The sequence below is a fragment of the Lampetra planeri genome, chromosome 76 (assembly GCF_965212315.1).
Source record: "Lampetra planeri chromosome 76, kcLamPlan1.2.h2, whole genome shotgun sequence".
Taxonomy (NCBI): Eukaryota; Metazoa; Chordata; class Hyperoartia; order Petromyzontiformes; family Petromyzontidae; genus Lampetra; species Lampetra planeri.
Window position 1 is genome coordinate 1,436,242 of NC_136181.1, and position 16,890 is coordinate 1,453,131.

Sequence of the window (16,890 nt, forward strand, 5' to 3'; positions counted from 1 at the left end):
GATTGGTGAGACCAGCAGCTGATGGGTGAGACCGACAGCTGATGGGTGAGACCGACAGCTGATGGGTGAGACTGACAGCTGATGGGTGAGACAAACATCTGGTCTCCCACTGTGCTGCACTTTTCAGTTATTGCAAATGCTGATGAAGCCAGCTTCCCCCGATTGGTTTGGGGTTGTCGGCGTGCACAGGCAAATGCCCATTTTGTTAAGGGGAGTTGACATTTTGATACCTAGGCTTTCGCTATAAATATTTTTGCTCTTTTTAAGACCGAAACAGGAGGAGGATTTCTCCGCAACTCTGGCTGTCGCCTAATGATGCTGGTTATTATTACTGGCGAAACTTCACGGTACTCAAATTGTAAAGGTTGTGGGTTTACTATCCAACACACTGACTGGTATGCTTTACCAGTAACGAATTGGCACGTTTTGTTTACGTGACAAACCTTACTGGTTGGCTGTGTTAGGTGGTGGCAGGTTTAACGACATATTTATATTTACGTGATTTAACCAACAAATTACTCGTCTATTATGGGAGTTGACATTCAGAAAGATTGAAATGTCTGATGCAGGAAAATTATTAATTTTTTGCCCCAAACACAAACATCTTAAAATAAATCCTCTTCAAACATGAATGTTCTTTGCACTTCCTATTTCCGCATAGACTGTGCGTTCAAATAAGCAGAGAGTTAAGGCAAGTGCAATGATTTGAGAATTGTATTACGGAGTGTAGGCATTCATACCATTTTGATGAACTTTTCGGCGACATTGGTAGCATGCTTGGTGTAGAAACCAAAAGAGTCCAGAGGATTCTTATCCTTTTTGCCGTAGTTCCATGATGCTTCCTGTGGGGGAGGGGAACTCATAATTGTACCTTTCAACGCCATGGTTTCCAGTTTTGAACTAATCACTGTGTGTGTATATTGTTGAATAAAGGTTAATTCCACACTTAATATTACAGTTGACACAAATACATACATCGGGTACATGTACAGTGAGGGAAAAAAGTATTTGATCCCCTGCTTATTTTGTACGTTTGCCCACTGACAAAGAAATTATCAGTCTATAATTTTAATGGTAGGTTTATTTGAACAGTGAGAGACAGAATAACAACAAACAAATCCAGAAAAACGCATGTCAAAAATGTTATAAATTGATTTGCATTTTATTGAGGGAAATAAGTATTTGACCCCTCTGCAAAACATGACTTAGTACTTGGTGGCAAAACCCTTGTTGGCAATCACAGAGGTCAGACGTTTCTTGTAGTTGGCCACCAGGTTTGCACACATCTCAGGAGGGATTTTGTACCACTCCTCTTTGCAGATCTTCTCCAAGTCATTAAGGTTTCGAGGCTGACGTTTGGCAACTCGAACCTTCAGCTCCCTCCACAGATTTTCTATGGGATTAAGGTATGGAGACTGGCTAGGCAACTCCAGGACTTTAATGTGCTTCTTATTGAGCCACTCCTTTGTTGCCTTGGCCGTGTGTTTTGGGTCATTGTCATGCTGGAATAACAATCCACGACCTATTTTCAATGCCCTGGCTGAGGGAAGGAGGTTCTCACCCAAGATTTGACGGTACATGGCCCCGTCCATCGTCCCTTTGATGCGGTGAAGTTGTCCTGTCCCTTTAGCAGAAAAACACCCCAAAAGCTTAATGTTTCCACCTCCATGTTTGACGGTGGGGATGGTGTTCTTGGGGTCATAGGCAGCATTCCTCCTCCTCCAAACACGGCGAGTTGAGTTGATGCCAAAGAGCTCCATTTTGGTCTCATCTGACCACAACACGTTCACCCAGTTGTCCTCTGACTCATTCAGATATTCATTGCAAACTTCAGACGGGCATGTATATGTGCTTTATTGAGCAGGGGGACCTTGCGGGTGCTGCAGGTTTTCATTCCTTCACGGCGTAGTGTGTTACCGACTGTTTTCTTGGTGACTATGGTCCCAGCTGCCTTTAGATCATTGACAAGATCCTCCCGTGTAGTTCTGGGCTGATTCCTCACCGTTCTCATGATCATTGCAACTCCACGAGGTGAGATCTTGCGTAGAACCCCAGACCGAGGGAGATTGACAGTTATTTTGTGTTTCTTCCATTTGCGAATAATCACACCAACTGTTGTCACCTTCTCACCAAGCTGCTTGGCGATGGTCTTGTAGCCCATTCCAGCCTTGTGTATGTCTACAATATTGTCCCTGACATCCTTGGAGAGCTCTTTGGTCTTGGCCATGGTGGAGAGTTTGGAATCTGATTGATTTTTGGCTTCTGTGAACACGTGTCTTTTATACAGGTAACAAGCTGACATTTGGAGCACTTTCTATAAGAGTGTGCTCCTAATCTCGGCTCGTTGCCAGAAATCTTTCTGATTGAGGGGGGGGTCAAATACTTATTTTCCTCATTAAAATTGCAATCAATTTATAACATTTTTGACATGCGTTCTCTGGATTTTGTTGTTGTTATTCTGTCTGTCACTGTTCAAATAAACCTACCATTAAAATTATAGACTGATCATTTCTTTGTCAGTGGGCAAACGTACAAAATCAGCAGGGGATCAAATACTTTTTTATCCTCACTCTATGTTGAACTTCTTCTCGCACCATACGTAGACAATTGTGCTAATCGTAGGGGAGGTGTATGTACTAAGTTGAACTTCTTTTGCACCGTACGTAGCCAACCGTGCTCATCGGATGTGCGGCACTTTGCTGGATCATGGCATTGCTGGATCCAACGCGCGAGTTTACCACCGAATATTGGATGTGACTAAACATGCCAGAAGGGAGAAATATTCCAATGTTCTGAAGCGTTTGTCATTGGCTCTTGTCGGCAGTCACTCCAAAAGAGGGACGAATTAGAAATAGTTTTAGTGTCATCGAGAGTGAAAATATGTTTGCGGCTTTGATGATGTGATTGTTCCTTGTCTAGATGGCGTGGCAAGCAATGCAGTGTCCATTGCTTGAATCGAATTTCCGAAGAAGCAAAATGCAGGAGGGCCAATCTTCAGTTTGAGCAAGTGAGGTGGAAATCTAGAAGGGTTGTACTGGTTGATGAATTCACCATCCACTGGATCTGAGCTTTTGTAGACCAGGAAAATAGTTGATCATCGTTGAATTGATGAAATCAACAGCACTGTTTGTAGGAGCAACGATGGCATGGTTTTCCAGGCATGTAGCATCGTTGGAAGTTATCCATGAAAGACGAAATCACAGAAATCGCTGAGGTTCTCAGATGTCACGGTAGTGAGATGTTAACTACCTCGCCTGGTATACAGGAGGTCCTGGGTTCGATCCCGAATCTGACTTCTGCTGTATATTTGCAGTTTTCTCTGGGTGCGTGGATTTTTCTCTGAGTCCTACGGTTGTTTCCTGCACATTTAGAAACGTGTGTTTAAAGTATTTGGCTGCTATAAATTTCCACGTGATAAGCCACTTCGTTGAGTTATCATTTGTGGCCAGGTTGCTTCTTAAAAAGAGCTAAATAGCTCAGTGTGCCTTACATGGTAAAATAAAAACTGTGAACGAATTTAGGAAGTAGGTAAATGCCACTGGTTTTGAAGTGTAGAAGCTTCCCGTTGTTATTTGTCCAAGCACATACTGTCTCAAATTTGAGGAAGTATATATTCGAAGATTACCGCAAAACTCTGAAATCTCTGTAAAATTCCAAGATTACCAGAAAAGTCCCGAGATTGTCGTTAACGTTTAAAGTTTTTCGCTAATTGTACATTCATCAAACCGAGAAGAGTCCTACAGGTGGTCCCCACGTGTACGACACAACGTGCAATTGTAAACCCCATCATGAATGAGATCGTCATTTTTCGGACCCAATGTTGCCGTAGACGCAACGTTACAAGTGGGGGCTACGTTACTGAACACTAGAAACCGAATTCTTACAAAAAAGGCTAGAACCATGGGAATTGATTAGAGATATAAAGCGATTGTTAACGATTGTTCATGCTGTAACATGTTAGAAAACAGTTCCATCTTATCTTTCTCTTCTTCTTCTTATATATAAAGTCTCCGCGCACGCGCACTTGCGGGGGATTTGGCTCTCAGACGGTGGGTTTTAAATCTAAAAAAAGGCGCCAGCCGGCACGCCCTAAGCCCCGCGGTGGGAATAGGCTATTCCGTTTTCACGTCCGTAAACTTTAAAGTCGTTTAATTAACGATTTTGTGGCATTCTATTTTAATTATTTACTTATTGCGCAACATCGACCGTACCAAATCACGACAATTGCCTGGGGGGGCGGACCCTGCCAAGTGATGCGCGTTCGGTCGCGCTCACGGGAGACATTTTATTTTACGCGTTTAACATGAAATAAATATACACATCACGCTGCGGATTTTTCTTCACAGTCTCATGTCCTCTTCGCCCGCCCCATACCCAACACGATGTGTGCAGTTACTGCTATTAAGTCCTTAGATATTAATATTATTAAAGCGCTTACATAGTATTATTATAGCTCGGGCAGGGGGATGGTGGGGGGCGGGGTAGCGGCCCAGCCCGCAGCCTGGCAATGTCTCACCTTCTCCGGCTTGCCAATCTAGGCGAGGCCGCGGGCTCTGCACGGGACGAGGTGTCACCACGCCAATATAAAGTACAATTTTATTGAATCTTTCGCTAATAACTCAGGTTTATTGTTTACTATTATTAAACAAATAAGTTTACAAATATTACAAACATTATGTTTGTGTGCGAGAACAACTCTGCTTCATTGTTTACTATAATCAAACTAATACGTTGCCTAATATTACAATCATAATGTTTGTGTGCATAAAACTACATCTTCATTCTTAGGTTGCTAAATATTTCCCTTTTTGTGTGCCTTTTTACGACGCTGCGACGGTGTACTGCCATTCTGTGCTGACGACTGCTGATTCATTAACGTCAGTGCACTGCCACTCTATTATTTACACTGTTAATTTTGCTTTTACCCATTATGAGCGAATGCTAGTCTATAATCTGTTGCCTGCTTCTTTACCTCACTAAGCGTACTGCCAGCCTTTCATGTCGACTGTATCCTGCTTTTTCAGCTGCTGCCAGTATTGTCAGCTTTTTATCGCCACTGTAGCCATGCTTATGTCATTGAGTCGGCGTACTGCCAGTCTATAATCTATACTATAGCCTGCTTCTCAACGTACCTGTGCGTACTGCTGCTATTTAATATACTTATTTCAGATTATTTCTACTATGCATTTCTATTGTTTCGATTGCTCACGTCCTGCAATTTACTGATACGTAGTCCTGCGATGCTGATAGCTGTGCCATCATCGGGGATTGCTGTGCACGTCGATGTGTGTGTTTCAGTCCATATGTGTGTGCGTGTTAGTCGATGTGTGTGCATGGCTCCATGTCAGTGTGTAAGTCAATGTGCGTTTGTGTGTCTATGTGTGTCAGTCAGTGTGTGTGTACGTCCATGTGTATGTATGTGTCAGTCCATATGTGTGTGTGTTAGTCTACATGTGTGTATAAGTCCATACATGTGTGTGTGTGTCATTCGATGTGTATGTAAGTCAATGCATGTGTGTGACTTCATATGTGTGTGTTACTCCATGCGTCTTTATCTAAAGTATATGTCTGTGTATGAGAGTCCATATGTGTATGTGTGTGTACGCCAATGTGTGTCAGTCTATGTATGTGTTTGTGAGTCTATGTGTGTGTGAGAGAGTTGCTGTATGTGTGTTCGTCGATATGTGTGTGTGACACCATGTGTGTCTATATCTCAAGTGTATGCGTGTGTCAGTCCATGTGCATGTGTGTTAGTCGCTGTGTGTGCGTGGCTCCATGTTAGTTAGTGTAAGTCCATTTCTTTGCGTGTATGTTGGTCCTTGTGTGCGTCTTAGTCCATGTGTGTGCTTTATTGACCTGGTCAAGGCCTATGATACCATCAGTAGGCCTGGCCTCTGGGTTGTTCTTCGTGCTTTCGGAGTCCCTGACCCTCTGCTCACGATCCTTAAGGACCTTCATGATGGTGAGCGGCCCCGTGTCAAACTACGTGGCCGTGAGTCAGAGACATTCCCTTTACACCGTCGGGTGCAACAGGGATGTCTGGCTCCCACATTATTTTACGTATATTTTTACCACGTACTTCGGAGGAATTACCATCTGCTACAGATACAATGAGAGGCTGATCGATGCCCGGGTGCAGTCAAGGGATGGCTCCCTATTGCTCAACCACGTTATGTATGCCAATGATCTGCTAACTGCTGCTCACTCGGAGGAGGAGTTCAAGGTGCTGCTGCTGAACCTGGAGCTTGTCACCAAGAGGTGGGGCCTTACCATCAGCCTCTCCAAAACTAAGCACCTGCCTGGGTATTTTGTACCATCGGACACTCCACCCCCACAACTCCCAATTGGTGATGGGGCAGTTGTGGAGAGAGTGGAGAGTTTCCCATACCTGGGCAGTGTGCTTATGACCGGCTCCAGTTTAACAGCAGAGGTCTCACTCCAAATCAGTCCAGCCACATTATCTTTTCATTGGTTGCGTACCACTGTGTGAAAGCTACCTGGTCTATCACTCCGCACGAAGCTTCAGGTCTTCTCGGCCACAGTCATTCCCTCCTTTCTTTACGCTTGCTAAACTTGGACCCCCCTAATGGAATATTTTCGCCAGTTAGAAACATTTAGGATGGCCTGCCTACGATCCATCCTGGGTTTAACCAGGCGGCATTGTGTGAGGAGCTCACAAATCCTTGAAAGATGTGGACAAAGTCCCATCGGTGAGCTCCTCCGGCAGGCAAGGCTGCGTTGCCTGAGTCGTGTAGCCCGCATGGCCAGCCACCGTATGCCTAAACAGCTTTTGTTCGTTCTAGATTTGAAGCTTTCGTGACTGCAAGGAATCATATTCTTAGGTTTTTTCGGTAAAGTCACGTAGGTAAAACATCAAAATTAATGAAAATAAAATAAAAAAAAAACAAAAAATCACGACGTTTCGGAGGCAACACAAGTCTCCGTCATCAGGTGGGACCGTCACAGCCGAATTAGCTGCATCAAGTGAGGCAATGATTCAAGATGTAATCCCTTATAAGCAAGTTGAAGGGGGGAGGAGAGGGGGGGGGAGCTCATCAGAATGTTAGTACAACTCATCGGGAGGGGGAGGGGGGGGCGGGGCCAAAAAATTGAACGACGGCTTGGACGCGGTTGCTGCTGCACACGCCAACACAATGGACAGAGAGGGGGAGGGGAGGTCTGATACACATGATAGACAAAAGAACGAAAATGCCCATGTTTATACCAATGCTGGCCGGATCGAGGGGGCTAAATGGGCGCGGCACGGGCTAGAGAAGACATGGAGTGATGTGGTACAGGAGGATGTGGAGCTGAGTCGACTTGCCGATGACTAGTACCAGCCGTGTCAAGATCGGCCTCTGTGGAGGAGGCTCCTGAAGGACGCTACAGGGCAGTTGGAGGCAGTCGCCCTCCAATAATAACGGAGGGTGGAGGAGCGACGCTAACAACAATGAGCGGAGCGCCGGGTGCCTAAAGCACAGCAAGTTGCCACAGTAGGGGGCACATGTAGTGCATCATCCAGTCATCTCAGTCAGTCGACCTGTGCCATCTGGGTCTGCCCCGTGACCTGCCAGTGAGCGTTCGACTCTTCACGTGGCCTCAAGGTGCACATAGCCTGGCACAAGTGGTTGTTGTTGTTTCGTCAATGTATGTATGTATGTGTGAGTGCATTTGTGTGTGTAACTTTGTGTGTGTGTGTGAGTCCATTTGTGTGTGTCACTACATGTGTGTCTGCCTTCTTCGCCCGGGCAACGCCGGGTACTTACCGCTAGTAATTTAGATAAGACTCTCTTACAATCATACTTAGCATTAACAGATAAAATGTCCACATCTGATTGGGATCATGTAAGTAACATTACAGTTTCTTTAGCCGCTACAATGTCAACCAAATGTAAAGTTAACCTGATTGCTAAATTCAACCTCCTGTCAAAAAAGCCAGATCCACACATTAAAAAAAGCCAGATCCACACATTAAAAAGTTAGATGTTAACAAGATTATTATCAATCAGAGTAACAGCCCAATTTCCGACAGCCTAAAATCGGTACTAGCTAAAGGGTTGAATTTCGCAGTCACCCCTAACACATCCCAGTGGATGATATCATTGCCCAGGTCGACGTAGCCCTAAAAGTTTTGGGACACATCCTGGCAGACGTGGCAAGATCTGAAATCGCTGCAATCCTCAAAAACGCTAATAAACCCATTAGCAACATCAGCAAGGATGAGCGTTTTAAACTCGCTCAATTGAAAAAGAGAGATTATATTGTCATCCTCTCAGCCGACAAGGGCAATGTCACTGTCATCATGGATAAAACCACATACAACAACAAAATTCAGGACCTTCTTAATGATGGCAGTGAAACCAAAATCAATAGAGATCATACCAACCGCCTGGCCACGAAAACCAACAATATCATCACTAATTCGACTTCTCTAATCGAACCAACCAAGCAGCTCTCTCTAAAACCTTCGGCTGCTAGACCACCCAGATTTTATGGCCTTCCAAAAATCCATAAGGAAGGTACTCTGCTCTAGCCTATCATCTCCACCATTAACTCACCCACTTACAAACTGGCCCGAGTTCTGTCTGAGACCCTGCTTCCATTCACAGACAAAACCACCTTAGCTGTACTTAACTCGGCTCAATTGGTTTCTCTAATCAAGGACATCTCACTGTCTCCAGATTATTTGCTTGTCAGTTTCGATGTAGTCTCTCTGTTCACCAAGGTATATGTACCTGACACCATTGCAATAATGGAAGACTTGGTCCAACAGGGACTGAATCCTGATGTACCAACTTTGGTGAGGCACTGTCTCACCAACACTTCACCTGGAATGGTACATTCTACAAAGAAAATGAAGGTACTCCTATGGGTTTTCCCTTATCGCCAGTGGTAGCGAATGTTTTCATGGACAAATTTGAAACAGATGCCATCCAGACATCCACCCTACGTCCTTCCTTTTGGAAGAGATACGTATATTATATGTTCGTCATCTGGCCACATGGCCAGCCAGCACTGAACCAATTTTTCAACCACATCAATTCCATACACCCGTCCATCAATTTCACCATGGAAGTGGAAAATGATGGCAAGCTACCATTCCTGGATGTTTTGATCAAGAAGATACCTGATGGCTCGCTGGGACACGCTATCTCCAGAAAAGCCACCCACACAGATTCCTATCTAAAGCCTGATTCCCACCACCACCCAGGCCATAAGAATTCCCTCATCAAAACATTACACCATAGGGCCCGTTGCATCTCTGACCAGCACCACCTAGTCAGTGAGCTTGAGCACGTACACCAACCCCTCAAGATGAATGGATATTCAGACCAAACAATGCACACAGTTGTATCCCCAACTATTGGGAGAGAACCATCTGAGTACCCGATCAAAACCATCACCTTGCCATACATGTGTAATGCGGGCGTAAATGGGCAGGTCGGATGTGACGATCCGAGAGGGAGGAGTCAGGGTCACGTGGGGGAGAAGTTATAGTGGGGAGACAGGAAGACATCTGGGGCAGTCGGGGGGTGAAGAGGGGAGACCACGTTGGGTGGTCGCCGTGCCTTAGCCTGGTGGCTGAGGGGCTCATGACGGCGCCAGCCAGCGGGGTGGAAGAGAGAGTTGGGGATAGAGACAGGGAGAGACCATGCAGGGCGGAGGTTGGAGAGTGGCGAGATCGCCACAGAGGCCACGCAGGGCGGAAGTTGGAGAGTGGCGAGATCGCCACAGAGGCCATGCAGGGCGGAGGTTGGAGAGTGGCGAGATCGCCACAGAGGCCACGCAGGGCGGAGGTTGGAGAGTGGCGAGATCGCCACACACAGTAAGACTCGGCACCGTCGGCCAGCGGTGACCGAGCACGGAGGAACGGGGAGCAGCGGTGGAGCTGCTGTGAGAGCAGCCGGAGGACTGCACAAGGGGAACCTGCAGCGGAGCTGCACCGGAGCGAGAAAGGCTACGGGAGCGAAGGCAGCGGTCGAGCTGCCAAGCGGGGGAGGCTCTGAGCGAGGGCCGTGTGGGACAAGTGTAAAGAACCCAAATAAAGGACAACGGAGACAGACCCAGTGATCGAGTCCTTTATTACACATGGTATGTTTTACCAAAAATATTTCCAAAATCTTGAACAAACACAAGATCCAGGTTCGATTCAACACAGTACACAAAATCCGTGATTTGATCCCATTTGTGAAGGATGTGATTCCTGACATGCAATACCCTGGTGTCTCCAAACTAAATGTATCTGCGGCAGCAGTTATATTGTGGAAATGAAACGCCATGTCTCAGACCGTGTTTGCTAACACAAGGCAGATCTGAAACACGGCAGAACCAATACCTCTGCCATGGCTGATCATTGTTTTAATGCAGTGGGCTCATACGAAATTGTTTTTCCAAGACCAAGGTACTCTTAAACCTTCGGGCTACCATCAAAGATTTGTTCATGAAGCCATCCAGGTATATAAACACAGGCATAACTTCAACCGAGAAGATGGATACAAATTAAGTAATCATTGGAAGGACGTGATCAACCAGGTAAAGTTTTAACTGCTGTGCTGTTTCCTTCCAACCTGCCGATAGCAGCCAACTCTCTGAGTTGCATTGCTAAGTCTGATGTTTCAGCCTTTTTTTCTCTCTCCCACCTGAAGATGATTGCTTGTGTTACGATCGATTTCTCACTCGCTTAGTCCCATAACAATCTCTAGCCCCCACGCCTTTGCTCGATTTAGCAACCCTCCTCTCCCTCTCGAGTCTTTACACTGCAGCAGCCTGTTTCTTTCTCTCACCTGAGGACGATTGCTTATGCGGCGATCGAAACGTCATGATCTATTATTTTTATTATAATTTTTCTATCTACGTGACTTTACTGAAAGAACCAAAGAGTATGGATTCCTGCAGTCACGAAAGCTTCAAATCAAGGTTATACTCTTTGGTTCTTTTGGTAAAGTCACGTAGAAATAAATAAAATAAAATAATAATAGAATACAAAGTTTAAATTGCAACACAATCAATTGTCATCAGGTACGGATGAATGAGAAAACAAACCTAGTAAACTTAGAAACATAATGCAATACAACACAGAATCGGCTAACATAACAGTCAACCCCCTGCCTTGTTGATTACGTTCTTCCAAAGATTGCTAAATTTGAGAGAGAGACAAAACACAGACACGGAGACACATAGACAGACACACAAGCAGAGAGAGAGACACACATAGGCACAGTGTGTGCCGCACGGCTCGTCACAGACACGGCCCTGTCAGCGTTGCACCGACGGAGTCGACCGGCCCAGCCAACTACTGTCCAGCCACGCAATGATCGGGCAAAGGCGGCAGCGATGAGGGCGGCGACGACGACAGCGACGATGAGACGAGTCCAATCCAGAACCGGCAGCCCGGAGCTTTCGCTCTCCGCTGTTCATATTCCCCTTAGCAGGGTTTAGCTCCGCCCTAGCCATGCCTCCCTTCTCGAACCTTCCAGAGGGTTCCAGGGACTTCCATACGAGGTCTACCATGACCCTTGCCCCAGTTCCTCTGCCCTGTCCGCACACCCCCGTAAATGCTCAACGTGCGTGTGTGCTAAGTGCCCACCTGCAGTTGCAGCTGCTGTCCAACAGCACTATGTCACTACATCACCCCCCCCCCCCTCCGTAAAAAATAAAACAGCTGTCCCGGCTGTTAACACAGCAGCACCAATCAGTGGCAGGCAATGGCAACACCCTTAACCTCAATGACAAAAAGCTCCCTCTACAACCACGACATCCCCCGCAATCAACAACGTGTTCCACTGCTCCCCAGTGCTCCTCTGATAACAACCAACACTTCCTTACACAGTGCCCCCGAAATCGCGAATCGGCAGCTCCCTCACAGCCCCCCATCTGGGAATTGGCGACCCCCCCCCCCCCACACACACATGCAGGCATCCCCAAAATTGCGAATTGGCAACTCCCTCACAGCCCCCATCCACGCAGGTGAACCCCCCCCCCCCCTCCACACACACACACACATGTGGTACCTCGACCTCGCGAATCGGCATATCACATTCATTTCCTTTTAACTCAGGCTCTTAGCCCCAACACCCTTTCACCCCCGGATTCCCTCTCAGTGTGAAGGAGAGTCCCCCCAATCGGGGACCTAGCTCACGTGATCCGGTCCATGGCACCGGTCACCCCCTTCCCAGCGAGGTCCTGCACCTACGGAACCCGGAGAGCCAAGAGGCGATTGAGACGGATTCTCGGCTTCTTGCCACTCAGCATTGCCTGCCCGGGTCCGGTCCCTAAGGACACGCACTTGGCGGTCTCGGTCGGCCCAAGAGACCCGGTCCGACGGGGCTTGAGTTGACTGTTCCGGCGGCCCAACGAGCACGGGTGACTCCCCCAATGTCACTCGTCACCCTGGCAGTCTGCAGCAGTGTGGCCCGACTGACCACACATAAAGCATTTTGGCGCGGGTCTCCACGGCAGTGGGAGTTGTTCCCGCCGCGGGTCCTCCCGCGGGTGTGTTGACTCTCGAGCCCCCCTGCTTTCCACCACCGCCACCATATCTTGTAGATTCTACACTGCGGCCTTCCACCTTGCTTGAAGCTGTCGCTCCTCATAGACCTGGATGGTTCTGGCCACCGTCGAAGACAAAATCTCTGTTCCGATGGTGGAGGGCAGGGCAACCCTCAATCTCCTTGCCAGCCCCCGCAGCCTCTCCGCCACACAAAGGTCAAGCACCCCTCACCCACGAGTTGGTATGCCTCGCGTCCCAGCATTGGCAGCGCTGCCCGGAATGTGTAGGGCGTCTCGTCCTCCATCCGCTCCCTCTGGAGGACTCTTGTGCGAGCCTCCCACGCCAGATCTGGAGCGGCCTCTTGCCACTCCCTCACCACGCCTCCTCCGTGCATTCTCACCTCAAAATGGCGCCCCTCGGTCAGGGGAGGTCCTCCAATGACAAAATGGTGCCTACTATGTGCGTGGTCCCCCGTCCGGAACCATCTGCTCCCGCTCTGACGGCAGCTCCCTCTCCATTTTCCCCGCTCTCCTCTGCGCCGTTCCCTGGGATCCGTGCCTCATTCCGGCCTGCGCCCCTCTCCACATGGCGGTCTTCCGCCATGCTTCTTGGTCCACGCTTGACCACGAGAAAATCTCAGCCGCTCTCCCCGTCGACATGCAGTCGCTCTCTCTCCGTCGATGCTCACCCGCCCCCGTTACCTGACATAGCCACTCTAGCCATCAACACTTGGCCGCTCTCTCATTGTCGAAATGCTGCTTCTCTCTCCGTTGACACCCAGCAGCTCTCTCTCGGTTGATATGCAGCCGCTCCCGCCTCCTGGCATAGCCACTCCCGCCATCAACGCCCATTTGCTCTCTCCTCGGTGGATGCATAGCTGCTTACCCCGCAATTTTGCGCAGCCGCTGTCCCGCCAATCCGCGGCAGCTCCTCCACTGCCCAGCAACTACAGATTTCTTAAATGGGTTCTCAGATTCCGGAGCTGTTGGAGGGTCGACCGTCTCGCCGTCCTCGTCCTGACAACACCACCGGTGTTTTTTTTATACCCCACTTCTGACACCAAATATAGTGTCATCTGTGCAAGTGGGTTGCATGCGTCGCACACACAGTCGGAGACGAGGTGGTCGCAGGAGGCACTGTCCTCCTCTTTTATTGTTGTTGAGTTCACGCCACCACTCCGGGACCCCTTTCTCTCTCACACACGACGAGACGAGTTCAATCCCAGAACCGGCAGCCCGGAGCTCTCGCTCTCTGCTGTTTATATTCCCCTCGGCACAGCTTGGCTTCACCCTAGCCACGCCTCTCTTCTCGAACCCTCCAGAGGGTTCCAGGGGCTTCCACACGAGGTCTATTGTGACCCTTACCCCAGTTCCTCCGCCCTGCCGGCACACCCACGTATACGCTCAGCGGCGTGTGCGCTAGGTGCCCACCTGCAGTTGCAGCTGCTGTCCAACACTACATAACGCAGATGTATTGGTAAAACAAAATAATTGCATGCACACGGTCGTCTGAAGAAAAAACGGATACATTCTGTAGAATGGACAGGATATAGAGCGTAACATTTAAATTTGGTCTCAAACATATTTCATGGTTATGTTGACAATTGTCACCTAGTGGTGACTAACACAAGATGTGTGCTCTTACCAGGTAGACAAAGTCAGGACCCTCCTTTAAGCACTGCAAAAAAAACATTGCTCATGAGCACCTTAAATGGAATAGTTTCAGAGACGGCAGTCTTTTTTTTTATCATGACTGGAAGCCGTTTTTAGATATTTTCTTGTACGGAAGTATCAATGAACATCAATGCGAAAAATATTTTTTGCTGTAAAGTATTGTAACGTGAGTGGTCAATGATCGAAATATTTTCATAGAGAGTTGTATTTTATAAGTTAAGAAAAGTATAAACAATGTATTTACCATACCTTTTTAAATGTGTCCACTTGTGAAATTGGGATTTCTCCAACGAATTTGGGTAAATTTCTTCTTTCGATGTCCATCATTATGTCCTTGGCTTTGTATAACTCTTCATCATCCGAATGCAAAATGGTCTCGTAAATGCTGTCTGAATACACAGACAAAGAGCAAAAATAACGGCACTTAAAGTACATCACATTAAAGATTTCAGTAAGCAACTCAACGTTTCAATGGCATAATGAAACATGAATGAAAGACTTCGGATCCTTAGTCATACACTGAATGTGGCCACACGCACCAGTCGTATAATCAACGAGGGGCGAAGGTAATCTGCTCCCTTCACTAAGCTGAATGGACCAGCATGGTAGAGCAGTGGATCTCAACTCGGGGTACGTGCCATTATCCCCAGGCGATAACATGCGCGAGGTTATGTAAACATGTGTGAAATTATATTATACATTTAAGTCATTGTGGAATTATCACGTATGAATTTGCCAATATAAAATAACTACGGTAACATTGCAATCCATATGCTAACCTAGAACGAATACAACAAAAAATAATGAGACCTCCTTTGCCAGTACCAAAATATAAGAATAGGTTTTTCCCCTTTTTTCTGGCAACATAACTGAAAACGGTTTACAAGGAATCATGTCTGTATGATTCCTTGTGTGTTGGAGAGTAAACCCACTGCAATATTTACTATTCGAGTACGGTGATGTTTTGCCAGTAATTACAACAACCAGCATCATCAGACGACAGCCAGAGTTGAGTTTACTCTCCAACACACCGTGTGCTGAGTTGACTGATGCTCTTTGATAAGAGTCTTCAAGATCTGGTAGTAGATTGTAAAACTGGATTTTGTTCACCGATTGCAGTTATTATGTGTCAGGGGATGAAGGAGAATATCAAAGAGGGGCAGACCTCTTCAGAGGCGCGAGATCGTTCAACACGATGAGACAACTGTGGCATTGCAGCGCTCAGAAGAATCATGTTTGGGGCAATGCATCGGGGATCTGGAGGTGGAATGCAGACAGAGGAACGTCCCGGAGACTGATTGGGATCATAACGATGGAATAGAGAGGCAAACGAGAGCAGATGGGAGTGAGTTTGAAAACCCAAACGTTATCATGAACCTCAAAATATCTGAATATTTTTTTTTGAATGGCAGCTTGAGAGACAGAAAGCATAACAGAAGGAATGCGGAAACGGCGGTGTAATCTGCTATCAAGAAAAATAAGTGGACAGAAGAAACTTACTTACCAGTCAGTGTGCTGTACGACTCCATCGAGTTCACTTTATCACCGATTAATTTGGAATAGCCCTCTTTTATGGCTTCTGCCACCCTGTTAGGAATTTGAATTTCACGCTTTTAATAAATTTTCCAGGTTTCATGCAATCACAGTTTTTTTATTGAATGCAGTTTTACAAAATGTATCACATCATCAAATAACAATACACATTTCCATGATGGATTGTCTCAGTACGTATCAGGAGTATGTGTAATAATAGCAATGAGAATACAGATATGTAAGACTTTGTAACTTGTCACATTGCGGTGGACTGTTGCCACGTGTATATTGAACTTCTTTGGCACCATGCGTAGCTGACCACGCTCATCAGAGGTGCGGGAGTACGACAAACTGAACGCAAAAAACTATTCGAAAGAAATTAGTTTTCAATTTAGTATAGTGGTGTAGTGAATAACGTGCATTGTAGTGTGATGTATAGTAGTGTATTGTATCGTAGTGTATCGCATGTATAGAAGTGTAGTGTATAGCGTGTATAGTAGCGTAGTGTATAGTAGTGTAGCATATCGCGTAGCGAACTGTGGCTAATCGGAGGTGCGGGGGAAGGACAACAAACTAACCTACAAAAAACTGTTCTAAAGAAATGAGTTTTCAATTTAGATCACATCACTCTTTCCCGTCACATCTTGGAAGATAAGCAGGTAGACCCCCTCTCTTCCATGCTCTCTCTGCTGTTGGCTGAGCTCATCTCTGCCATGCTCTCTCTGCTGTTGGCTGATGTTGGCTGATCTCATCTCTGCCACGCTCTCTCTGCTGTTGCCTGACCTCTCTGCCATGCTCTCTCTGCTGTTGGCTGAACCCCTCTGCCATGCTCTCTCTGCTCTTGGCTGACCTTTCTGCCATGCTCTCTCTGTTGTTGGCTGAGCTCCACTCTGCCATGCTCTGCTGTTGGCTGACCTCTCTGCCATGCTCTCTCTGCTATTGGATGACCCCTGTCTGCCATGCTCTCTCTGCTGTTAGTTGACTTCCTCTCTTCCATGCTTTCTCTGCCTTTGGATGACCTCTCTATGCTCTCTCTGCTGTTGGCCGACCCCCTCTCTGCCACGCTCTCTCTGCTGTTGGCTGACCCCTCTCTGCCATGCCCTTTCTGCTATTGGATGACCCCTGTCTGCCATGCTATATCTGCTGTTGGCTGACCCCTGTCTGCCATGCTTTCTGTGCTGTTGGTTGACCTCT

At 47.1% G+C, this 16,890-nt stretch overlaps 1 protein-coding gene across 1 annotated transcript in view; it reads right to left on the minus strand.

Moving 5' to 3' along the window:
- Positions 1 to 16,890, minus strand: part of LOC144737967 (deoxynucleoside triphosphate triphosphohydrolase SAMHD1-like) — a 94,098-nt gene that overhangs the window by 9,337 nt on the left and 67,871 nt on the right. The window contains exons 9-12 of the mRNA XM_078620882.1: positions 15,668 to 15,750; positions 14,413 to 14,552; positions 14,135 to 14,167; positions 741 to 842 (exon numbers count right to left, since the gene is read on the minus strand). Coding sequence (XP_078477008.1) covers positions 741 to 842; positions 14,135 to 14,167; positions 14,413 to 14,552; positions 15,668 to 15,750 — 358 coding nt within the window. The remainder of the gene's footprint in view (positions 1 to 740; positions 843 to 14,134; positions 14,168 to 14,412; positions 14,553 to 15,667; positions 15,751 to 16,890) is intronic.